Raw genomic sequence first — 26597 nt, 5'->3', positions numbered from 1 at the left:
AAAAGCGGATCGAGAAATCCTTTTTAATTAAAACGACTGGCGATGCCCAAGCACTGTCGGACGTTTCAATGACACCAGGCTTTAGCATTTCATCTACTTGCTCATCAATGACGCGTCGTTCTGTCGACGATACGCGGTATGGTCGCTGCCGTAGCGGTGAGTGAGCACCGGTGTCAATCCGATGACATACAGTCGTCGTTCGACCCAGAGAAGTGCTATGGCTGTCAAACGCAAGGCGAAATTTGTCGAGGAGACGGAGGAGGTCATGGCGTTGCTTCGGGTTTAAGGCGTTGTCGATGACGTGGCTGAAAACGTCTTCAGGCGATGTGGGAGGTACGGTACTACTGGAGAGGGCGTTGAACTCGGACGATCCAATAGGAAGTTCCAACGTGGTAATGGTGTCACAAGGCTCCACAGTGCCGAGAGATTCACCGCGAAGCAGCGTAATCGGGAATGGGAAGTGGTTGTATACAGGAAGGTCAGTCGCACCTGCTTGAAGGCCAAGCAGCGCGGTTGGGAGTCGTGAGATGTGGCGATGAACGAAAGCAGTGGAAGGTGTGAAGACTACGGTAGAGTCCAAGGCAACGGAACAGGATACAGGTGCCAGAACGGATGCGTGCGGAGGTATCTGGATGTCGTCAGCGAGGGACAACTTGGTGCAGGAAAGCGAAACGTTGTCAGATATGGCATTGCAAAGCGAAGAGAAGGCGAGTGGGAACAGTGGGGAAGAACGACGAACTCCGACGAAGTAGAGCACTCCTCGAATTTCAAGTTTGGCGGTGCACGCAGCCAACGGTTGGACGTGCTGTGCTGTGGCCGTGCAAGAGTAATTGACCGAAGAAAGGCGTCATGACTTTTCGTATTGAGCGGCATAGTTTTTCGGCAATCACAGATATGGCGGCACTTGTGTCAGTGAGGGCAAGCACAGAGACACCTTCAACAGCGACATCAATGGGCGGCGAAAGAAGAGGGCTTGACCGTTGCGACGATGACGCAGTTCTTTCCTCGGGAACTGCGCCACTTAGTTTTCCGTGTCAGCGGAAGAGGGACGTCGACGCATCGCGGAGAGCGAGCGACGACGAGGAGAAGAACGGCGGTCAGAAACTGGGGGATGACTTGGGCGGGGAAGGGCTAAATCGCGGTCTGGAGCTAAGACAACGGATGGTCGTACGCTGCTGTGCGTGGGCCGTCACGTAGATGAAGTGGACGGCGGCGGCACAGGCGTGCAACGTGTCCGGGAATACCACACGAATAGCAGATCGGCCGATTGTCCGCTGTGCAACAGGGATTAATTACTCGATGGACCGGAGGTCGTGTGGCGTGGAGGTGAAAACAGGGTTAGGCATCGGAGCCCGGAACGTCGGTGGGCGTGGTCGTGCGACGGCGTCGGCGTAAGTCAATGGGGTGGTGAGTTGAGGCGCCCGCTCCAGAGGAAGGACCACGGACACTTGTTCTTCTATAACGTGTCTTAGGGTCGGACTTAGGGACGAAGTTGACTCCGGCGGGTTGGAGATAAGGGAGCTGGCGAACAACTTCTTCCCGGAAGAAAGCCTTGATCTGTGAGAGGAGGGTGGAATCTGGAAAAGTAGAGGTCAAGCCGGACAACGATTTCTGATGGGGAACAGGACGGCGGGTTAGGAGGCGTTGACGGCGGAGCTCGTCATAGCTTTGGAATAGTTCAATGACTTGTGCAACCGTAGAGGGGCTCTTTGAAATCAGCCTCTGAAACGTGTTCTCGTCGATGCCCTTCAGTATATGTTTCATTTTATTGCCCTCAGGCTTGGATGCATCGACGCGTTTGCAGAGATCGATGACATCTTCAATTTAGCTGGTAACGATCTCACCAGGCTGCTGAGAGCGCGACTGCAGACGCTGTTCGGCACGAAGCTTTTGAACAGCAGGGCGGCCGAAGACCACGCTGAACTTTGTCTTGAACACAGTCCAGCTTGGGACTTCGCTTTCGTGGTTTCGAAACCACAAGTGGGCAATTCCGGTGAGGTAAAAAGGGGCGGTGGTCAATTTCGTGATGTCATCACATTTGTTGTTAAGACTGACGCGTTAGTATGGTGACAGCCTGACATCAACGTCGTGGTTGTCACTGCCGCTAAAGATGGGAGGGTCCCGCTGATGGAGTGTGCCGGGGCATACGGAGGACTGGGGAGCAGGTGGTGGTGAGATCGTGGCGCTTGCGGAGGTCATGGTGGCAGGGAGAATCCGGCTGCGGAATTCCAGGATGACAGGAGACCCAGCAAACCTCCACCAATTATGACAAGAAAGTCTGGCACGGCTGTGGACGACACAAAGGACGCCGACAGGAAGACACAACAGCGTGGGCTTAGCCAGGCGCACCAGGAACAGCGCCGAGCCCGAGCCTCACTTCAATAGCGCTGGCAATACCGCTGCGGAGCTCTTTACGGCGCACTTCTTCCTTTCAGCTGTAACATACGAAATCTCTGCGCTCACGACTCCCGCATGCTCAGCCCGGCCTCCCCGGGATGTCGTGCATGTTGGCCGCCTCAAACGCTACCTGTCACCAGGGGAGGGAGTGATGTAGTGAACGCCATCCGCGCGCCGCTATAAATGGCCCGCGTTTGGATGGCTGGTATACAGCGCCACTCTGGAACGCCGTGTCAAGCGCCAACAGACTTGCGTTTCAGGCGCTAGACACGGCGTTCCAGAGTGGTGCTGTATACCAGCCATTCAAACGCGGGCCATTTATAGCGGCGCGCAGATGGCGTTCACTACACAGTCTTCGTCTACATAAGACGTACCGGGACGGTGCTTCCACGCCGGAGGGCCATATGTTACAAAGCTGGGAACAAGGTGGAAGAAGAAGGGCACAAGCTGGTGTCGGAAGACAACAACGTTAGGGACTTGCCTGCGCTGCCTGTCTTTTGTAATATCAGCTGTAAATAGATTTCACTGTTACTTCAATCCTTGCGTCACAATATATTGCCAAGCGTCTTTTCTCCCCGTAACAATATAATCATGTCATAAGAAGCCAACTAACAGACACCAAGGACAACTTAGGGACAATTACGTGTACTTACTAATTGAAATAAAGAAATGATAAATATATAGCGGTCGGAACAGCGTTTAGTGTGTCACGCCCACTGGTTTGGGAACTGTTGGGGCCACCGCCCCCACTGATTCCCCCCCCCCCCTCAGTTACCCTGTAGTCTAAGACGTTATGACGCACTGGTTAATCAGCCGCCAGGGGTCAAGACCGCCGGGCCACTTCCATGGATATGCGATATTTTTGTGGGGCCTTTGATGAGGCGAATCGATGCCAAGGGGTGCATAACGTAAAGCTATTCCAAATTGTTTGTATTGCATTTCGGTACTGAGCACTCCACGATTGGTCAATGTGTTGGGGGCCAACACCCCCCCTCCCCCCGCTCCCCTTCGCTCATTATTTACCGGACGTCACTGTCATCTAATGCTGTTTCATTTGTTTTCCTTCTTTTATTCTGTCTAAACTCAGAACGATAAATACCAATAATAATGCTGTTCATTGTTCTTATGTGAGATTTAAGCGTAAATAAAATATCAACATCCGCTGCAGCCTATTTTGAATGTCCACTGCAAGATGCGTCCTCTCACAGCGATCTCTAATTTCTCCTATTTTGGGCTAGCTCGTTCCACGCTATGCCTGCAGATTTCATCATTTATTGGCACCACTACACATTTGGCACTCCTTGAGTGCTCTGACCTTTCTTTGGCATCGATTGTTCAACTATTTAAGACAACCGTACTGTCCCCTCCCCTCAGCGACTGCCATTCACAAGCTATTACCGCCCAGACCAGAGCCCGCGTCGTTACCAGCCTGCATTTGCCGCACAACTGCCCAAGAATGCTGATTGTGTCACTTGGAACAGTCCCTCGCCGTCATTCCGCCGTCGCCAGTCCCGTTCGCCACCAGCTCGTCGAATATCCTCCCTATCGCCGCTGGCTCGTCGTCCACCGTCCCCAATGCAGCCCCGACGCCCGTCTCAGGAAAACTAAGCGATGCCTTGACGACTCGATCGCAAAACGCTCTGACCACTCTGCCGACCAAACAGAACTTGATGGACGTTGTTGTCAAAGGCGTCAGTGTCCCAGCACTCATTTACACTGGCGTGCACATATCCGTGATGCGTGCCAAATTGCGCTGACGGCTGAACAAAGTCCTCACACCTGCTCACGCACCACGCACCCTCCGCGTCGCCGACGGACGAACGCCTACCGTGCTTGCTATGTGCACTGCTCATATTGGCATCGCGGGACACCTGACCACTGTGTTGTTTGCTGTTTTGGAACAATGCCCACACGACGTTATACTCGGACTAGCCTTCTTATCGTCCCATGCAGCCCTCTTTGACTGCGCGTCTAGTGTCATTAAGCTTGAGCTGCTTCCCGCCTGCTATAATCCACCTGTCCCACCGCCATGCTTATGCTCTGCAGAAGACATCCACCTGTCCCCACAAGCCTCTACGTACGTCGTTTACATCTATTCCTGACGGCGTCTACGTGCTGTGCCCCACCGCTGACATACTGCTTGAAAGGAATCTGGCCGTTGCCGATACCATGTCCACTGTTGCAAGCAATCAAACTTGCCTCCATCTGCTCAATTTTAACTGCTCGACTCAAATTTTTCCCAAGGCATATCTTTGGGCGACATCCTGCCTGTAAACCATTGCCAGATATCGGCGTTCCGCCGCCTTCTACAGGAACCACTGATTCACCGACTTTAAGTGACGAACTTAGAAAGATGACCACACCAGACCTTCTTCCTGCTCAATCAGCTTACCTCCGCCGTCTCTTGGGAACTTACGACGACATTATTTACCTTGACGGCCGCCCTTTAGCCCAGACATGGGTGGTCACCCATCGTTATTACACTGGAGATGCCAATCCAATACGCCGCAGGCCGTACCGTGTCTCACATGCCGAACGACAAGTGATACAACGAGAAGTCAATAAGATCTTGACTAAAGGCGTTATCGAGCCCTCTTCAAGTCCGTGGGCACCCCTGTAACCCTTGCCAAGGAGAAGGACGGCAGCTGGCGCTTTTGTGTCGCTTACCTGCACCTCAAAGAAAGCTGCGCAAGGATGTGTACCCCTTGCCGCGTATTGATGACGCTTTGGACTGCTTGAAAGAAGCAAAGCACTTCTCGTGCATAGACCTTCGATCAGGCTATTGGCAAATCTCGGTAGATGTCTTGGACCGTGAGAAAGCTGCCTTCGTAACAGCTGACAGCCTCTCTCGCTTCAAGATTATGCCGTGCGGCCTTTGTAATTCCCCGGCTACCTTCGAAAGTCTGATGGACTCCTTCCTACGTGGCTGTAAATGGTCTACATGTCTGTGTTATCTAGACGATGCGAGAGTCCTTTAACCAAGTTTTATGAATAATCTAACGCGCCTGTCGCCTATTCTTGCTGTTTTTCGACGTGCCGGCCTGCAATTTAACTCATCCAAATGCCACTTTGGGCTTCGTAAAATTACCATTCTTGGCCATCTCGTCCGTGCCGCAGGCATTCAAACCGACCCTGACAAGATTCGCGCTCTCCAGAACTTTCTTGTTCCGCCTTCCACCGCAGATGTAAGAAGCTTTGTAAGGACTGTGCTCCTATTTCTGTTGTTTCGTCAAGACTTTCGCCGAAACCGTCCGCCCACTCACCGACTTCCTTAAGAAGGACGTTACTTTCACATGGGGCCTTGCTCAAACCAAAGCCCGGCCCTCGTACGCTTGCTAACGGCTCCCCCATTGCTGGCTCATTATTACCCATCTGCCGCCGCTAAACTTCACACGGATGCCAGTGGCCATGGCATTGGGACTATCCTCGTTCAGTTGCGGCGTAATGAAGAGCGCGTAACTGCATACGCCAACCGCCTCCTGTCACCCGCCGAGAGAAATTTTTCAATTACTGAACGGGAGTTCCTGGTGTTAGTTACGGCAGTAGCCAAATTCCGCCCCTACTTGTACGGCCGCACATTTTCCGTGGTTACCAGTCACCACGCCTTGTGCTTACTGTCGTCACTTAAAGACCCTACTGGACGATTGGGTAGATGGGCGCTACGGCTCAGGATGAGCAGGCAAAAAAGGTGCAAGTAGCAGCTTGAGGAGAACCTGGCCACCTCATACACAGGGCAGCTTCATCGCGGTTAAACAAAAGTAGACGTTACACATAATGCCTAACCTTCATATTGTGACGGAAGCGAGATGGAGGCGAAGGATGTATTTACAAAATATATACAGAGGAGGCTAGGGCAAGGGACGTCCGATCCGGGCCAAGAGCTAGCGTCTTCATCGTCGTCTTTGGCGCGCTGCCAAGCATCGCGTTGATCCATGTATGGATTGCTCCGTAACATCACTCTCCGGCGGCTGAAGCGCCGTCCTGGCGCTTGCTATGAAGGCGAGGAGCTGGAAGAGCAGTATGGCTTCAACCGGGAAACATGAACGACTTCAGTTGGCAGCGATGAGGTCGAAGAATCAGGATCCAGGAGTACAATTTCGTAATTTACGTCACCGAGTTGACGAAGGACCTTGTAGGGCCCGGTGTAACGTGAGAGGAGCTTCTCTGATAGGTCAATGCGGCGGCATGGCGACCATAGGAGCACCAGAGAGCCCGGCGTGAAGTGCACGCTTCTGTGTCGGCTATCGTAACGGGACTTCTGGGCTGCTTGCGAAGCAGAAAGTCGATCGTGGGCAAGTTGACGAGCTGCACGGGCTCTAGCTGCGACGTCACTGGCGTATTCAGTAGGCGAGTGAGCAGCCGAAGGAAGGAGAGTCTCGAAGGGCAACGCAGGATGTCGGCCAAACAGCAGATAAAATGGTGAATATCCGGCGGTGTCATGCCGCGAGGAATTGTACGCAAAGGTAACAAAGGGTAACTTGCAGTCCCAGTCACGGTGATCTGGTGAAACATACATGGCCAGAATCTCGGTTAGCGGTTCGGTTCAGGCGCTCGGTCAATCCATTCGTCTGCGGATGATAAGCGGTGGTGAGCTTATGTTCAGTGGAGCAAGCACGAAGGATGTCATCTACCACTGTTGATAGGAAGTACCTCCCGCGATCGGTGAGGAGCTGCTGAGGGGCGCCATGATGCAGAATTACGTCGTGTAGGAGAAAGTCAGCGACGTCTGTAGAACAGCTTGTCGGTAAAGCCCTGGTGATTGCGAAGCGCGTGGGGTAGTCTGTCGCGACCGCAACCCATTTGTTTCCCGAGATGGACGTAGGGAAAGGGCCTATAAGGTCAAGGCCGACGCGGAAGAATGGCTCTGCAGGGATGTCAATAGGTTGTAGCTGGCCTGCAGGCAGCGCTGAAGGGCGCTTGCGGCGTTGGCAGCGTTCACAAGCAGCGACGTAGCGGAGCACAGAACGGTACATGCCAGGCCAGAAAAACCGGCGTCGGATGCTGGCGTAAGTACGCGAGACACCTAGGTGACCGGCAGTTGGTACGTCATGAAGCTGATGACGAGCAGTGGAGCGAAGATGGCGAGGTAGGACAAGCAGAAGCTCTGGGCCATATGAGCTGAGATTACGACGATACAGAACGTTGTCGTGTAGCTCAAACAGGTGAACAGAATAGTCTGGTGATGGAGAGGTAAGACGGTCGATGATAAGCCGTAAGGACGCGTCTCGTCGCTGTTCGGTGGGGATATCATCCAAAGTAAGGATGGACAGTACGCAGGCGTCGGAGTCAGGTTCAATAAGGTCGGGAGCATCGACAGGGTGACGGGACAAGCAATCAGCGTCCTGGTGCAATCGTCCAAATTTGTAGTGCACATCAAACGAGTGTTCTTGAAGCCGTAATGCCCAGCGGCCGAGACGTCCAGACGGATCCTTCAGCGACGAAAGCCAGCATAGAGCATGATGGTCCGTAATTACAGAAAAAGTTCGGCCAAACAAGTAAGGTCTGAATTTGGTGACAGCCCACACTAAAGCCAGGCACTCGCGTTCAGTGATGGAAAAGTTTCGTTCAGACGAGGACAGAAGGCGACTGGCGTAGGCGATGACACGTTCCTTGCCGTGCTGTGTTTGGCCAAGGACAGCCCCAATTCCATGACCACTGGCATCAGTACGAAGTTCCGTAGGTGATGAGGGTCGAAATGGGCCAGTATTGGTGGTGTAGTGAGTAGGCGGACGAGGGCAGAAAACGAAGCTGCTTGTTCGGGTCCCAACACGAAAGAAACGTCCTTCTTCAAAAGTTCCGTAAGAGCGCGGGCGATGTCCGCGAAGTTCCGGACAAGGCGACGAAAGTAGGAACATAATCCTACAAAACTGCGGACGTCTTTGGCTGAACGCGGCACGGGAAATTGTAGCACTGCTCGCACCTTGTCGGGGTCTGGTTGAACACCGGCAGCACTGACAAGGTGACCGAGCATAGTTATCTCGCGCCGCCCGAAACGGCACTTGGCGGAGTTCAGCTGAAGGGTGGCTCTTCGCAAGACGGCAAAAACGGCCGATAAACGGGTGAGGTGGCTCTCAAACGTAGGCGAGTAGACAATCACATCGTCTAAATAGCATAGACAGATGGACCACTTATATCCCCGCCGCAGCGAGTCCATCATACGTTCGAAAGTTGCTGGGACATTACACAGTCCGAACGGCATGACCTTGAATTGGTATAGGCCATCGGGCGTATTAAAGGCAGTTTTTTCGCGGTCCTCAGGGTCGACTGAAATCTGCCAATAGCCAGACCGAAGGTCGATGGAAGAAAAATATTGGGCTCCATGAAGGCAGTCGAGGGCGTCATCGATACGAGGCAAAGGGTAGACGTCTTTGAGTGACTTTGTTCAAATTCCGATAATAAACGCAGAAACGCCAGCTGCCGTCCTTCTTTTTCACGAGGACGACAGGGGAGGCCCACGGGCTAGATGAAGGTTCTATGACGTCTTTTGTAATTATTTTGTCGACCTCGTTCTAGATGACTTGACGTTCGTGATGCGATACGCGATATGGATGTCGGCGTATAGGAGTGGCGTCACCAGCGTTGATTCGATGAACCACGACAGATGTTTGGCCTAGAGGACGGCCGTCAAAATCAAAGATGTCACGATAGGACGCCAGGACACGATAGAGATCTTGGGAATGCGCCTGGGTCAGATCGGGAGCAATCATCTTGTTAATGTCGTCGAGAGACAAAAGCGCGAAGTTAGCCGAGCAAGAAGGTGGCGAAACATCGGCATCCAAAGTGGCAATCTTGCAGGGGTCAAGCGTGGAAATGGTAGCCAGCGACATGCCTTGCGGCATAACCTGAGTCAACAGGCTGACGTTGAGAAGCGGCACGACCACCGTATTGTCAGCAACGGAAACAATGGTGTGAGCCAGGGCAACATCGCGGGCTAACAGGACGTCGATAATCGGATACAAGACGTAGTTACCATCGGGAATGTCATGTGAAGACGTCAAAGTAACGTATGTAGCAGCTTGAGGCGGCAAAGGAACGTGGTGGCGAGAGCATAAGCGTGGCGTTATGTCAGCTGGACTGCCGGGAGGATGGGGCAGCTCAAGCTGAAGAGCACCGCTCGCACAATCAATGAGGGCAGAATGAGCGGATAAACAATCTAAGCCTAGAATAAGGTCATGGGGGCACTTCTCGATGACGGCAAATTCGACGGAAGTGGGATGACCAGCAATGCAGACGCGGGCGGTGCACATCCCAAGAACGGCAGGAGTCCCTCCATCAGCGACGCGGAGGATGCGGGAGGCGGCAGGCGTCGACGAAAATCTGCACTCATTACAGAGATGTGCGTGCCAGTATCGATGAGTGCAGAAATAGTTACGCCATCAACATCAACGTCTAACAAGCTTCGTCTTGTCGGCAGTGCAGAAGAGGATTTGTGGTGGCAGTCGTCAATGCAGCGTCACTTACGGGCGCTGCATTGTTAAGTTTTTCTGATAGGCACGAGCAGGGTAGAAGGGGGACGACGGGCGACGGCCTGGAGGCGAGCGTGACTGGTGACCACGCGGCGACGGGGAGCGGCTACTTATCCTGGGGGAAACACCGTCGTTGGGGAAATAGGTCTGGGTTGAAGGCGGAATGCGGGTGCTCTCGGGACGGCGGTAGGGGTAGACAGCGTTCGAGGCGCCGAGGACCAGTGGGTGGCGCAATAACGGGCGACGTGGCCGATACGGTGACAAGTAAAACATATCGGTTGATCGTCATGGGTTCGCCGCGCAGCAGGGTCGCGATATCGAGTAGCGTATCGCTGCTCTTGATAAGAAGAGGGCGGACGCCACGAAGTTTGTGTTGGGCTGGCAACGGTGCACACAGAGTGAATGCCCATGTTGGCGAGCTCCTGCCGGACAATGGCTTGAACGAATGGAGCCCTAATCGAGCTCGCGTCACAGGCGTGAACTGGAGCAGGGGTCATGGCCTCAAGTTCGCGGCGTCCAATACGTGTCAGCTGATCTGGTGGAACCGACGGTTGTGCAGCCGTGCGGTCTTCGCAATAGGACGTTGCCGCCGTGTTGGGAAGCCGGGAAAACGAGTGGCCAATGCGCCGGCTCAAAGCACCGGCACTCCTTTATAATGGCGTCGACTGTAGAACAATTTCTACACATTAAAAGGTTGAAGGCGTCGTCGGCGATCCCTTTCAAGATATGCCCAACCTTGTCGTCCTCTGGCATCTCGGCGTCGGCCTTTCGGCATAGCGCTAATACGGCTTGTATGTACGCGACGTAAGATTCAGTAGCCGTCTGCGCACGTGACGCGAGCGTCTTTGTCGCGGCGATCTTCCGGCCAAAGGGCTTCCCAAACAATTCTCGGAGTTTTTCTTTGCAGGTGTCCTGGCTCCCAATCTCAGCTTCGTGATTATCAAACCATACCTTCGCAGTGCCTGTCCGGTAGAAGATTATATTTGCCAACATCATGGTAGGGTCCCATCGGTTGTTTTTACTCACGCATTCGTACTGCGCCAGCCAGTCTTCAACGTCCGCGTCACCGGAACCGGAGAACGTGCCAGGATCCCGGGGTTGCACAAGCACGACCGTTGAAGTGGCGGGCGCTGATGTAGACGCTGTGTCTTCCGCCATTGCAGACAGATGTCCGAAACGACGGCCGCTGCGAAGTTCCGTTGTGAGGCGAGACGTACCCCGCACCACCACCAAAGTGTGACGGAAGCGAGATGGAGGCGAAGGATGTATTTACAAAATATATACAGAGGAGGCTAGGGCAAGGGACGTCCGATCCGGGCCAAGAGCTAGCGTCTTCATCGTCGTCTTTGGCGCGGTGCCAAGCATCGCGTTGATCCATGTATGGATTGCTCCGTAGCAATATTGAAGGAAAGAAGAACCACGGTCAGAATTAATAAACAAAGGTATCGTGGAATATCGTGGAGAGAGAGAAAAGAGCTTTAAGAGAGATAGAAAAAAAGCATAGTGACAAAACAAAGAAATAGAAGAAGAATAACACTGCGGCAGCAACCACCATCACACAAGTATATCGCGTAGCTTTTTATAGGCAGAATAGATATATTGAGATCATTTTCTTTGTGTATTCGATTTAACAGTGTCGGCAAACAATACTGTAGCATTCGGTCGCCGTAGTTAGTTCTGCTCGAGTTAACATTCCAAGGTTCTAGCTGACGTAATTTACGAAATGAACTATGTTGCTGTAAGTTTTGTTAATGTGTCATTATTATTTTTTCAAATCTATATAAGCGACAAAGCATATATCTGTACAAGGTTTCAATTTTTATAGCTCTAAGCTTTGAAAACAAACGAGCGATGTGGCAGAGATATGGTGCATGGGAGACAAGGCGTATTGCTCTTTCTTGCTAAACCAACAGTTTATGCATGTTCTCCGCTGAAGTCGTTCCCCAGACAAGAATTCCGTACTGAACTAAAGAAAAAAAACATTGAATTATATAAAAGCATATTAATAGGTGTAGGAAGGTAATTAAAATGGCGACGCATAGTACCTATTGCTCTAGACAGTTTACTACACAGTGATTTACCTGGCACTCCCATGACACTGTTTCGGTAAAATATACGCCAAGTGATTTGAAAGACGGTGCTACTTCTATTTCAGCATTGTTTCAAATAATAGGGGATAGTTGAAACTGTTGGTTACGTAGGTGAAACAGCACTGCCTTTGTTTTTTCTACGTTACTCTGAAGATTATCATTTGCCGCCCACGGGTGTATCTTGGCAAGCGTTTCATTGGCTCGATTTGACATTTCAGAACCTGAGTCAGCCTCCAAAACAGGCTGGTGTCACCTGCGTAAATTACGCACTTTGCAGATGCATGAACATTGACTATTTCATTTATGTATAAAATGAAAAGATACGGACCCAGTATGCACCCCTGCGGGACGCCTGTTTTTAATCGTTTCAACTCGGAATGGTTCCCGGCTATATCTACGAACTGAGACCTGTGTTGAAGGCAGGACGTAGTAAGAGAATGAGCTGGGCCTCGAATGCCATAACGATCCAGTTTTTTTAAAGTATAACGTTGTGACTGATCAGGTCGAAGGCTTTGGAGAAATCAATAAAAATTACCAGCACCATTTTCTTTTCCGCAAATTTTTGTAATATAAATTCCTTTTGGGTCAGCAGGGCTAATTCAGTCGACCTATTTTTACAAAAACCAACCTGTACAGGACTTATGATATTAAACTGATCAGTAAATGAAGAAAGCTGTGTTAAGATCACCTTCTCTAAGCCATTTGAAAAAACTGGCAGCACTAATACAGGCTGGTAGTTTGAAAGATCATTCTTATTGCCTTTTTTTAATATTACTATGACATTTGCCGTCTGCATGCTACGTGGGAAAACGCCTGAAGATAAGCACAGATTAAAAATGTACTCTAAACAAGGTGCAATTGTGTCAATAACGAATTTTACTGGCGCTATTTGAATACCAAATGCCTCAATAGCTCTACTGTTACTTCAGGACAAGAATGAAAAAAATAACTTCCTGCTTTGTAACCCCCATAGGAATATTGACTGACTATTGGGTGAGTTCATATACTAGAGGTCGATATAATTCGATACCTGGCCAAGGGACCGAAAGAATTCGTTAAAAGCGTTGCCAGGATCGATGCGTTTTACTTCAATGCGTCTTTTAAAAATGTAGTTCTTTCTAGCGTGGTCCCCGTTATCGAAGCGAGTGTCCTCCAAATTTCATCAGGGCTTCCTGCCGATGAGTTCAAGAGATTAAAGAGATAATGTTTCTTAGCAACCCTTAATTCTTTAGTGACGTAGTTTCTGTACTCCTTAAATGCTTTCAGTGCCTCCGGCGATATACTTTGCGTGAATGAGCTGTACAACCTGTCTTTTATTTATAAGCCTAAGCAGGCGCGTATCTATCCATGGCTTGCGACATTGTTCCGTGAGTTTTAACATTTTCACCGGATATCATGCATAGTATATTTTCATAAATGTTTGCATGAGAATGTCATAAGCCGCATCTGCTTTTCTTTCTTTATAAACATCATCCCAAGAAACGTTGGCAAAACAATCTCGGAAAGTAGACAAGGTAATAGCATGTATGAGCCTGTAAGAAAACGCTTCATGCGGTTTTTTGTTTTTCAACTGCAGTGGCAATCGATATAAATACAGGTAAGTGATCACTTATTGCGTATACTAAAGCGCCAGGTTTTACAGAAGACATGTGAAAGTTAGTTATGAACAATTCCAATTCTGTCTCACATGTTGCCATAACTCGCGTAGGGGACGTAATGACGTTTTGACAGAGATGGATATTTAACAGGGATTGCAATTCAAGTTTCATGTTATTCGGAGTAATCATATTTATATTTAAGTCACCACCAAGAACAAATTGATAATTGTTAATATCAACAAATTCTAACCGTGAATCTAAATACGATAAAAGCAGCAGATAATTTCCTGATGGCGGCTGGTAGCAAAGAGAAAATTACATTACTGCGTTTAACAACAATTTCGTAATGCTGATTAGTGCAACAGAATTCATAAAGAAGCTCAGAGTTAAAGAAATTTGAAACAAGCATTGAGACACCTCCGCCACGTTGATTTGTAACCAGGCAAATTATAGACGTCGTCTTCCGAAACAAACCATGTTTCCAAAAACATGAAAAACTAAATCAGCATTGCATTCTGCAAAAAAAAAAAAAAATCTGTGAAGTTCGTCTTTCTTGTTTCTGCCAGACCTAAGGTTAAAATGTATACAACTACAGCAATTCGAACCGTGGCTTCGAATAATTGTATCTAAGTCAGATAAGTCAGACTCGGTCAAGTAAAACAGAACAGATGAATAAATATGTTAGCTGTACAACTTAACTGCTGCATAGCTTATCGAGGTTGGCCGCGCAGCGAATGACAGCGGCAGATTAATTCTCTTCCTTTCGAAGAAGCATATTTCCGTTCGCTTGCCACGCGAAGCGATAATCATTTGCACTCGCCCATTCCTTCACGCGGCGCAGCAGCTGTTTCTGTGCGGCCATGTTTCCACGGACTGAAATATTTGAGCTCATATTTCTTCAACTTTACGCTTTTCAATACATCTGTGTCGCAGAGACAGCTGTGAACATCGCACGATGATTGCGGGTACTTTGCCTTGTCTCAAAGGCAATATATGTACGGCGTCAACGTCACCCGCGGTCAGCTCTGACATGCTTACCAATTTTGCCACATAATTTATCGTTGTTAGGAGGTTTTCATTGTCACTTACTGGTATTCCATGCACTTCAACATTCAACTTCCTGCTGCGCCATTCAAGGTCGTTTATTGAAGTTCGTAGTTGCCGAATGTCGCTTGGGATTGCATCGTCCTCGAGTTTAGAGACTTTTCTTTCAAGCTAGTTATTTCTATTTCCTGGGCAATTTGACGACTCAGTATTTCATCGTATTTTTGAGACATTAGCTCAATTGAAGCCTTCAGTTTTATTTATCTCGGCAAGCTAGCAAGCATGTCTACTTTGCGAGTAAGTTCTCCCAAGAATACCGAGAGGTCGGGATCCATCGCCGGTCCTTTTCCTGCGGTTACTTTTGGCGCTCTGTACGCCGAACATCGCCACACATTGCGCCCGCTCTCCCCTTTGTCTTTATATGTTGCTTCACTGCAGCCGGAACAATCACCGAGATGATAGCCGTACTCACATTCTGAGCATTTCACGAAGCGTCCAATCTGCGGGGAGGGAGTCGTTGCAGAAAATGCATTGCCTCATCATGGCCCCACTGGCTCTATGCATAATGGAAACAGCACCAAACGACAAAGAATTTGACAACAAAAATATCGTATATCAAGCAACACGGTGACAACGCAGGTGGCGGCGCAAAAAGTACCGAGCAGAATCAGTATTTAGGCATGAACTTGAGTTTACCAACCTGCAAAGGGTAGACCAAAGATGTAAGGGGGCATCCTTTTGCCACCGCCGTCACCGCACTTCTGAGCTGGATCAGCTTGATCGCCACGAGCGCGACGAGCACAGCCGAGATGAATATAGTTTGTGACGTCAGCGTGGCAAGAAACCTTGAAGATGGTCCAGCACTTTCCGTGTTGAATTGGGCTGCACAGGTAGAATAAAGATGTGGGGGCGTCTTTCTGCCCCCGCCTGAGGTCAAGGTTTAATTTACAGCCCTCGATAGTGAGTCGAACTTCCCCAAAAAAGAGATAATCGGCTCCCAGAATTAGGCCGGCGTGCAGGTTCTCGATGACGGGAACCGCGGCCAGGAACGTGCTCCCGGCTTCAGTGTGGAGCTGAAGGTCAACCACCCTGACAGTCATCATGGTGCCACCGATGTCACGAAGGAGTGCCTCGGTCCAGGATTGCAATACGACTGGAGCGGGGCGTCGCAGCAGCGCCGTGCACTCAGCTGCAGTGCGCACAAGAGCAGTGAGTTCCCCCATGTCGTCGACGCGTACCCACAGCGTTGGAAGCGGCCGCCTTTGGTTGCGAACTGCCTGAGAGTGGGCTTGCGGGCATTACCCGTTTCGGATGCGCCATCAGGGAAAGCACCTGATGCGCAAGTTAGAGGACTCCTGTGCTTTAACGGCCGCACGCGGTCTTGCACTAGCCTGCAACTCCGTCGCACGTCGGAGAAAAGCCTGGAAATCATGTTCGACTAGCTGCACAGACATTATGACCGGGTGTGTTGAGCCATGCATACCATCGACGACTTACTGTCTGGCTACCGGAGAAGTTTAGACCAGGCCCCAAGTCTCTGGTCAAGTGTGTTGGAGCGCAAAAGAACATGGCAGCGTGTTCCGGAAAACAGTTAAACTTGAGCAACTCCCTCTCGAGACTCGGTTCCAGTGCTGCGCACCCGATGCGGGGAATCAAAGAGCTCGCCATATTCTGTAGCTGCTGAGAACGCATGACGATGACCCGAGCAAGTTCGCCGGTGTTGTCCTGCCGTCGTGGATGCCTGGACGCCGCCTACGAACGTGCCTTGATCTCGATTTCTCGATATACACAGGGTTCCCAAGAACTCGAGTCCGCTTCTCAACCACGGCAGTCGTTGACGTGGCCTTCGCGCTCTTCAATGATTAGGCACTGTGAGGCATCGGCCCCTATCGTACCAAACGTTATCCCACTCCAGACTCCCGACGGGTCAAAGGACGACGAGAACAAGGTAGTTCACTACCCTTCGGCGCCACATCTCCGATTCTCAAGGCAGCCATGGGCCGAAGGCACGGCCGTTCACACCATGATCCGCGACATCTTCCTCAGAGAAGCCCAAGCGGCCAATACAGCTGAGATTCACATCGAAGATCTTCCCGTCCGGCCAAAGTCTACCTAGCAGATGAGCAAGTGACCACTGGTTTCTGCGCAGACGCAGCTGTGCCATGTTTGGAACCAACCACCTCCCGGTGGGCAACGACAGCGCTCTTGCAGTCGCCCACCACATAGTGACCAGGAATTGCCCTTCGTTCCGCCATCCTACATGGTTGACCAGGCGGCACGCGGCGTTTCACCGAGTTCGGTAGATCCAAGTGCATTGGCGAAGCTTGAGTCGACCACGGCACCGCTGCGAATATGCACCCGGCTAGTGACAAGATCGTTTCGCTTCTTGCATAGGTTTTGCTGCTACACAGACACAATCCCATGCGTCAGTGCGGCTGGCTGCTCTTGAATACCCAGGATCTAATGGCGCGCTTTCTCAACGGCGCCCGTCCCGAAACAGCCAATTCCCGCCACCAGCGCAAGCACACACCTCCTGGTAGAGTATGCGCTCGAGCTACTGACAATGTACATTGTGTTAATTCAGCCAAGTGTTTAAAATGCTTACTGTAGTGTCCAAGCATAGCACCTTTTGCAATGTAGGAAGGCAACCCTGGTAGAGAGCAGGGGAACTTCCAAGATGGCTGCGATGTAGCAGAATTAAACCTGTATGCGACACAATCTCTCGTAATCAGTCGTATTACTCGAACTACGACACGTTACACTTACACGTTGGGCGTATCTAAATGGTTTGCAACTCAATATAGCCATAATAAAAGGAATTATTTTTTCGCCGAACATTCAAAGTGTACAAAGGACCACTTCTTTCCACAATTTTATTTATATACTGATTTACATATACTGCAGCCCCATGTAGGGCTATAGCAGGAGTGGGAACATTATACATTACTACACATTACACATTAAAAACATCATCATCAGCCTATATATATTTGTGAGACGACGACCGGGATGAAAGCAGAGCTCTTGTATTGTCACACAGCGGGAGACACTCCACGAACAACAACCTAACAAAATGATGACGATTATGAGGATGGGTATATACACATGAAGACGATGATGAACTCCACAGTTAGCGCTCACAATATATATATATATATATATATATATATATATACATATATATGTCCACTGCAGGACGAAGGCCTCTTCCTGTAACCTCGAATCACCCCTGTCTTGCGCTAGCTGATTACAACTTGCGCCTGCAAATTTACCAACTTCATCACCCCTCCTAGTTTTCTGCCGTCCTCGACTGCGCTTCCCTTGTCTTGCTATCCATTCTGTAACCCTAATGGTCCACCGGTTATCCATCCTACGCATTACATGGCCTGCACAGCTTCATTTGTTTCTCTTAATGGCAACTAGAATATCGGATATCCTCGTTTGCTCTCTCATGCACACGGCTCTCTTCCTGTCTCTTAACGTTAGGCCTAACATATTTCGTTCCATAGCTCTTTGTGCGGTCCTTTACTTGTTCTTGAGCTTCTTTGTTAAGCCCCAAGTTTATGCCCCATATGTTAGCACCGGTAGAATGCAATCATTGTACACTTTCCTTTTCAGCGACAGTGGTAAGCTCCGAGTCAGGATTTCGCAATGCTTGCCGTTGCGTTTGTCATTTGTCGCAATGCTTGTCGTTTAGTGATAGCGAACGAATGTTGCCGGGTAGAAAATTCGCTAACTGTATTGTACGTGAAAGAAAAAACGTATTTGAATGTGTTAGTACAAGCAAATATAGGTGTTATGTTCAAGGTGTGGGACCTACTGGTACAACTCCCGTTTGTAAATGTGATGTAGTTACAATCAGAAAGACCAGTGGTGGAGTTATTAACCCTTTGGTGCCCACTGTTGCCCAGGAGCAACAGCCTAAAAACAATTTTTTTTCTTGAACGCACCCTGCTGAACGATATCGCTGGCGCCATGTATGTAATGTACCAAGACTAGCGAGCCTCGCATGCTTGAAGTAAATACGTAGAGATGGCAGCACCGCTCCTTTGCTGTCGTTTTTCTTTACTGTTTTGAGAGGTGCCAGCGCAAGGACCGCACACGCGAGTAAATTTGTTCAGCTATGGCGGTATAGGACACTACTATGACAACTGCCATACTTAGAATAGCTCATAGGACCTTGTACGACATTTATGAGGAGGCTAAACGGTGTGGCCGCAATTTGTACAACAAACTTTTACTCGCCAAAAGTGGTGTTGCCCAGGAGCAACAACGGGCATATGCGGAGGCGTGATCACATGTAGGGAGATATCGCTTGTGGCAGTTTTTTGCTGTGCTGAAGGTAAAGCAAAGCAATAGCTAGAGTGTTCATTCTACCGAATAGAATAAGGGTTCGTCATAAGGTCATATTTTTTGTCTTTCATATATACATGGCGATGTCAAAAGAAAAAAGTGCCTGACTGATGAAGAAATTCAGGAGCTTATCTTTCTTCCGGACGGTAAATTGTCCGACGCTGACTTCGACAGCTACCGGATGACCCCGGCTATGATCCGAGAGATGCTCGAAAATTGAATGATACCTGTCCGCCAATCTTCGCGATAAAGAGCCATGCGTAGAGGATGACGATGGAATGTCAAGCGATAATGTTGAAGCTTTGCCGGTTACTTCTCGTGCCCACTCGGTGGCTCAGCGCAAGAAAAAGAAAGGAAACGTTCGCAGAACATGGAGGAAAGAAGACCTTTCGGTTGATGACACTGACTGGAATAAATAATAATGGAATAGGAAATAATAATTTAAAAAATAGTAAAGATAATAATAATAAGAACAATAACAAAATAAATAATAATTATAAAATAATAGTGAAATAATAGTGGAATAATAAATAGTGACCTATGTCTCCTTCCAAGCCGCAACTGCTTCAAGGCATTCCATGCGAAGTAGGACCACAGATGCCCAACGTTGCTCTGGAGCAACACCTCATTATGCAGCCATGAATAATTATAATTTTTTTCTGACAGCATAATTCGCATATTTGGTCCGTCCTTTATGCATGCTAGAGTTCCTGTGATGCTCCTTATAAAAATAAAGTTTTGGGCATCAAAGGGTTAATTGTGTATAAACGTTTTAATGCTTCCATGCGACAATGTGAAAGTAATAGTTGGATTTTCAGAGATTGTTGAGCCTGTGTTGGCGCGAAATTGCCGCTGTAATTTCGGCAAATGAAACGGATAGAGTTTCGTTCAACATTATGGAGCGAAATTATTTGACAGTTCTTTTAGGGAAACCAGACAACAGATGCGTATTCTAGAACAGGGCGCATTAACTTTTTATATAATAACACTTTAGTATCGCGAAAGGTCTTAGCAAAAGTGCGGCGCAAATAAACAATTTTTAGGGATGACCGGTTTATATATCGATGTGTTTAGACCAAGAGATATGTTTTTATATTGAGACACTCTTTTAAGTTGGATGCCCCCCGGAGAATAATCGAATGAGAGGGGGTTCTGTCTATTGGCAAATGACACCGCGACTCTTTTACTACAGTTGGTGCAAGGCGGTGGTGGTTATGAATGGAGTTAATAGATTCGTATAATACACAGTCATCTGCATAAAGTCCGATTTTAGTTGAGTTGCTGCGAGGCAAATCATTAACATATATGATAAATAATAGAGGGCCTAATACGGGTCCCTGAGGAACGCCTGATGTGATCTCAACAGGAGTTGATTCCACTGAGTTAAAAGAAACAAATTGACAGAGACAATAAAGAAAACTGGCTATCCAAGAAACAAAACGGGGATTATTAATATGGCGTTTAGTTTTACCAGTAGTTTAGAATGAATCACAGAATCAAAAGCTTCAGAGAAGTCAATAAAGATTGCATCCACTTGTTTACCTACGTCGAGGTTAGAAGCGAGATCATGAACAAAATCGACTAATTACGTCACTATGCTATACCCACGACGGAAACCATTCTGAGCAGATGTTAAAACGTCATTAGAGTCAAGGAATTCGATTATATGCTTGTGAATAATGTGCTCTAACATCTTGCATAACTGCTACAGGCATATTGGCCTGCAGTTGTTTATCACCTGATTTATACAAAGACAGGACTTTCGCTCTTTTCCATTTAGCTGGTACTTCACCAGAGTGTAAGGATTTTCGGAAGATTACGGTAAGGTACTGGGCTGTCTATAGGGAGTATCTTACAAGGAAAGAATTCGGGATACCATCTCAAGCAGTACGGTTTTTAGTGTCGAGATTCAAGATTGTATAAGAGACCATCATAACTTATTACGATATCGCTTAGTTTATTAGATTTTGCATCGTAATTAACTTTGGAATTACATGGTTATCGAGAGTGAAAACAGATTGGAAGTACGAGTTAAAAGCATTCTAAACTACGATGGGGTTGTTAGTAACAGCGCCATTTATCTTGAAAGAGATACGGCCCGTCGCACTAGGCAAGATTGATGTCCAGAACCTGCGAGGATTTGATTTGAGTAGTATCGGAAGTTGCATTAAAAATAGAAATCGTGAGCGTTTTTAGTACGGGTACGAAGTTCCTCCTTGGCTTGTGCAAAAGGAGCGCGAAGCGGCGGATTAGATTGCTTTGGTTTACGTAGGCTACCGACAGAGCGTGACAGGTGCAAGATATCCCGGTTATTCGAAGGAAGTCTATTATTTATATTTCTTGTTTTGAATGGAACGTAGCTGTAGATGCAAGATTTCACCAACGTATCAAAGCAATCAACAAGACTTTCAACATGACTTTTGGTACTGAATGACAAAAAAATGTGGTTGATCCCTCTTATATAGGAATCGGTATAGAACACGAAAGTGAAACGTGTCTTCACAGAAGTAGTGTAATGTTTATTGCACATTGATATATAATGTCTATTGGTGTTTTGTGGCTAAAGCGCCCTTAGGCGTTGATGCACCCACGCTGACGCCTGGTGGCACGTCTCCTCCATCACGACTACCAACGTCGATGACCATGAGCAACCGTCGTGCATATGGAAGCTGCACTACGCTGCACACGCTAGCACAACGCGAAAGACGAAGCACGTAACTGACACACTAATACAACGCGCAAGACAAAGCACGTAACTGAATCGTCACCGAGTCAAATCAGCGAAATCAGCGCGTACAGCGCGTCGTAATTGCAGCCTCCGCGATCAACTTCAGAAACATTTTCAGAGCTAATTGCGGAGGCCACGCTCCGCTGTGCTGAGTACGGTGAACGCCACCTAAGTGGCGTTGGTAGTGCTTCTTGATGCCAGCGTCCCTTCGAATGCTGGCATCGAGGCGTCGTAGTGCTGAGACCACCGAAGCGTTCACTGTCGGTGCGCGTTAGTGTCATAATGCAGTACCTCTCTTTTCTGCTCGTAGGCGGCGGCACCGCCCCGAGCAAGAACGCGGGTACACGGAGGAGTGTTAGATATATAAGGCGCGTCTGTGTAGCTCTCTGCAAATGCGTTTGTGGCGCAATGGGTTAAACGCTCGGCGATCTATCGTCGCGGACCGAGAGGTCGTGGGTTCGATTTCCAAATTTTGCATGTTTGTGGAACTTTTTCTTCTGGTTTCTTTCTTTGTATTATGTTCTATGACGTATTTCCGTGACGGAAATACGTCAGTGAAGTCTTGGTGGACCCCGGCATAAAACACTTTCGTGTTAAAAATGGTCAAAGTTATCTGCCAGAGTATCAGTGGTAGACGTATGGTCAGCCTTGTCAAAATCACAAAATGTGGAATAGCTAAAGCGTTCATGTGGCATAGGGCAGTTACTCTGTACGACAACTGCATTATGGTCCGAGATTCCTCCCATGGTATCGTACTTAAAGCCTAGATGAGCAAGACTATCACTGATAAAGACCAAGTCAAGTATGGTGTTCTGCCGCGTATTATTATCATTATTATCAACTAATTGGATCAGGTTATGTGGCGAATAAAATGTGATTAGGTCTCTAAAAATAGCGGCACTAGTGGCGGAATATGTGAGCGAAGGCCAGTGAATTGCGGAAACGTAAAATTCACCAAGAACGATTAAGTTAGAACTGTCGAGGCTATGGTCATGTATGAAATGCGAAAAAATATCAGTCACTAGAGCTATCAGGGGGGCGATAAAGACCACAAATTGTTAAATTCTGTTTATGCACTAGTAACTTGTACTAAACCGATTCTACATTACAAGGACCTGGTAAAACCTTAAAGTTAAAATCGGAAAGTAAAAGCAAAGCAAGACCACCACCTTTCTTATTCTGGCGGTCACACCGGACACCAGTGTAACCGGGTGGCGTGAATTGGGAATATGAGGAGAACATGAAGAAACCAGTGAAAGAATCTGAAAACTTGTTATGCTTCTGGCATTAAGATTCAAAAGCGCAAGATTTATGGCAGAATGATTGAAATGTCAACCTAATGATGAAGATGCCCTTGGAAATATTGCGCTACAATCAAAGCCAGGAGCTATTAACTATTGAAGGCAGTGTCCCAGTTATGACGCACGTTGTCAATATATAAATGATCAAACCTTTAAAGTTTATTTCACCACAGTGTTTCAATATTTCCATTTTTTATATTCATACGTGAAGCAAAGAGGCAATGTGTGGTGTGGAATGCGGGAAAAAAGCTGCGATATAAACGTAGCTGGACGGGCCCCACATCCCAGCAATACAAGGCAGAAAATTGACAGAATTCGTAAAGTGATGTAAACAATAGGCACATAAGATAATAAAATATATAGTGAAATTGGCACACTAAGGAACATAATCATACAAAAACGAAAATGCAAAAAAATTTGCACTCCTGCAAAAAAATTTTTCAAAATCGAAAAAGTGCTGCATTTTATGCCGCTTTTTTGCAACAAAAAACAAGAGGAAAGACATCAAGTCAGTAAAAAATGATAGGACACATCCTGTCGCGAAAGAAAGGAAGCGCAGTCGCTCTAATGAAAAATTTAATTTGTTAAGTATGTGTGGGAGTGAATATTTCAGCATTTGGAGACCATAGATTGTTCGGCATCGAGGAACCTTGCAATAATCGCTCTGTCTAGTGGGTCGAGACGAGGCGCTGCGCTCTAAACATGCTGTGGAGGTAAGATTATTAATTCCTTTGTTAAACTCAGCTTTGAAAGACACTAATACACAACATTAATACATGTTATCAAATCTTAACACTTTAAATTTATTGAATGAAAACGAGGTATGTGCATTATATTCGGCATTTGCAATACAACGTAATGCATTTTTTTTGACGCGTGAGTAATTTTTGCTTAGATTGCACGGTGCCAGTGCCCCGCACCAAAAGGCCATAGCGTAGGTGTGAACAAAAAAGTGTGTTGTACGTAATTACCATCTGAGAAGTCGGTAGAAATGACTAACATCTCCTAAGCATGCCTAGTGCCGTACTTAGCTTTTTTCTTACCTGTGGGATCCCGTGTCGATTGAAGGACACATCCCAACATGAAGCATAGCGACTGTATATTGGCGTAGTAGCAGCGGCGGAGCGAGCATACCGCCGCTGCGCTCGAACGGTTCGCGAAGGAAGGTTTCCAGCTTGGCAGCTTGGGTTTATATCCACCGTCGGTGACGTAAGCCTCGGGTGACGCTGCGGTGGCGCTGTCCCTTATCGGAGGCGTGGCGCAGCATGCAGCCGTGTGACGCCGGGCTAGCAAGTGGCGAGGGGAAGGCTGCGCCGGTTTGTGCGCAGTGTGTCGCCACATCACACCCCCCTCCCCCCCGCCCCCTTTACGGTGTGTAGAGCCCTCAGGGTCTGTAGAAATCTGGGAGGCCTACCAGACGTCCAAAGCGTGTCGTGATCGGAGCGGGCTGCGACGTCGGCGGCGGCGGATGGATGCCTGTGGATGGAGTGGCGCTGCCCGGTTCGTTCACACCGATGTAGGCGGGCTTGAGCCGGTCAATCGAGGCGCGGACGTCGTTCCCGTTCAGGCGCAGAGTGAAGTTTTTGTCGTCACGATGGACGACCAGGTAGGGTCCGCTGTAGGGTGGCTGGAAAGGCCTGCGGACGGTGTCGTCACGGAGGAAAGCGTGCTTGCACAATGCTAGCTCCTTGAACACGAAAGGTGTTTACCCTTGCAGTGCTGGGCTGCAGGTGACGGGCGTACGGGGGCGATGGTGCGTCGGAACCGGGCGACGAAGTTGGTGGGATCTGACGTCGTAGTGCTGCAAGGCAGTGCAGCGAGAAATTCACCTGCGAGACGAAGTGGTTCCCCGTAGACGGGCTCCGCTGGTGTAGCGTGTATGGCCGTCTTGAAGGTGGCACGTAGACCGAGGATGACGGCTAGGATGGCCTCGAGCCAGGTTGTGTCTGGGTAGCACATAATGGCTGCTTCGAACTGTCGGTGGAAACGCTTGAGTATTCCGTTAGCGAAGGGGTGGTAACTGGTGGTGCTCAAGCCTTCAAAACCGAAGGTCAGCCCGAGGAGCCTGAAAAGGTGCGACTCGAACTGTCGTCCTTGCTCGGTGGTCACGCAGTGGGGGGCGCCGAAACGAGCAATCCAGCGGGTGAAGAAGGCCGAGGCGACGTCTTTCGCGTTGATTCCCTCGAGGGGCCATGCCTCCATCGAGTGTACCGGTCGATGGCGGTGAGGCAGTAGCGATAGGGTCCGGCCGGGGGAAAGGGTCCTATGATGTCGAGGTGGACGTGCTCAAACCGACCAGAGGGCTGAGGGAATATTCCGAGTGGTGACGTGACGTGCCTGGTGACTTTAGCGCGTTGGCATTGAATGAGGAGCGCGGCCAGGTACGACAATTCCGCTGCATGGAGGGGCAGACATAGCGGTCAGCCACGAGGCACGCACAGGCGCGTATGCCGGGATGACTGAGGTTGTGGAGCTGGTTGAAAAGACCACGGCGATGGGACAGGGGCACATAGGGCCTACTTCGTCCTGTCGACATGTCGCAACAGATTGTGGTTGTCGACCCTGGAATGGGAACTTGTGTCAGCTGTAGTGAGGACCTGCCCTTGAGACGTTCCTGCAGTTCGGCGTCCATAGTCTGAGCCTCGGCGAGGACATCCGCTGTTAACTGCACGGAGTTGATGGCTGCTACACGTGAAAGCGCGTCGGCGACCACGTTGTCTTTTCCGCTGACGTGTTGGATGTCGGTGGTGAACTGTGCAATGAACGAGAGTTGGTTCTCCTGTACAGGCGGGAGTTTGTCGCGACGTTGAGAGAAGGCGTAGGTAAGAGGCTTGTGGTCGGTATAGATGGTGCAGTTCTGTGCTTCGATAATATGGCGAAAGTGTTGCACTACTTCGTATATCGCCAGAAGTTCTCTTTAGTAGGCTGGCAAACTTGTCGGGGCGGTGGTGGTGATTTCGTCAGTGGAACTGCCGGTTGAAGGGGTCGTTTTCCGAGCTGCGAGTTTCTTGGAGAAGAACGCCAAGGGACGCCAGGTGTTGTCCACGCGTTGCATGAGGGCGGCGCCAATGGCGAAGCAAGATGCGTCCGTGAAGAGTCCCAAGGGAGCGTCTGGCACGGGATGGGTGAGAAGCGTGGCGGTGAAGAGGGCGGCTTTGCATTCTTCGAAAGATTTCGCTAACGTCGGTGTCCGCGTGACAGGTTGGTTTCCTCGTAGGCCAGCCAAAGCATCGTGGAGGGGAGCCTGGTAATCGGCTGCGTGTGGCAAGAAACGCCTGTAAAAGTTCAGTATGCCGAGGAAACAGCGAATGTCTTTAGCGGTGGTGGGTTGAGGGTAATTTTGCAGGTCCGAGATGCGTTAGGGCAAGGGCCGAGTTCCCTCAGATGAAACTTCGTGGCCGAGGAAGTGGACGACGGAAGCGCCTAGCGTGCTTTTTTGGATATTGACGAATAGACCGTGGTCATCGAGGCGTTGGAACAGCAGACAAGGTGCCTGTGGTGCTCTTCGGCGTCGCGGGAAAATACCAGTATGTCGTCCAGGTCAACGAAGCAGAAGTTGAGGCCGCGGACGACTTCGTCGATGAAGCGCTGAAAGGTTTGTCCAGCGTTCCTCAGGCCGA

General features: G+C 49.1%; 1 protein-coding gene and 1 pseudogene across 1 annotated transcript; one reads left to right on the top strand and one right to left on the bottom strand.

Annotated features, from left to right (window-relative positions):
- Positions 1-16711, top strand: part of LOC125939708 (uncharacterized) — a 52803-nt pseudogene extending 36092 nt beyond the window's left edge.
- Positions 16712-24361: 7650 nt separating this feature from the next.
- On the bottom strand, positions 24362-25179 carry LOC119431798 (uncharacterized). Its single transcript, XM_037699266.1, has 2 exons — positions 24721-25179; positions 24362-24664 (listed from the first exon to the last, which is right to left on the bottom strand). The coding sequence occupies exons 1-2, from the start codon at positions 25177-25179 to the stop codon at positions 24362-24364; spliced, it is 762 nt and encodes a 253-aa protein (XP_037555194.1).
- Between the last annotated feature and the right edge of the window lie 1418 nt (positions 25180-26597).

This window comes from Dermacentor silvarum, chromosome 10, assembly GCF_013339745.2.
Source record: "Dermacentor silvarum isolate Dsil-2018 chromosome 10, BIME_Dsil_1.4, whole genome shotgun sequence".
NCBI classification, from domain to species: domain Eukaryota; kingdom Metazoa; phylum Arthropoda; class Arachnida; order Ixodida; family Ixodidae; genus Dermacentor; species Dermacentor silvarum.
The sequence above is the reverse complement of the archived record's forward strand: the minus strand, read 5'-3'. Positions and strand labels throughout refer to the sequence as shown.

Excerpts from the sequence above, each read along its gene's own strand:
- LOC119431798 (XM_037699266.1), bottom strand. The coding sequence starts at position 25,179 with ATGGAGGCATGGCCCCTCGAGGGAATCAACGCGAAAGACGTCGCCTCG. Across the intron at positions 24,665-24,720 it reads TCCGACGCACCATCGCCCCC|GAGCTAGCATTGTGCAAGCA; the intron begins GTACGCCCGTCA and ends TTCGTGTTCAAG.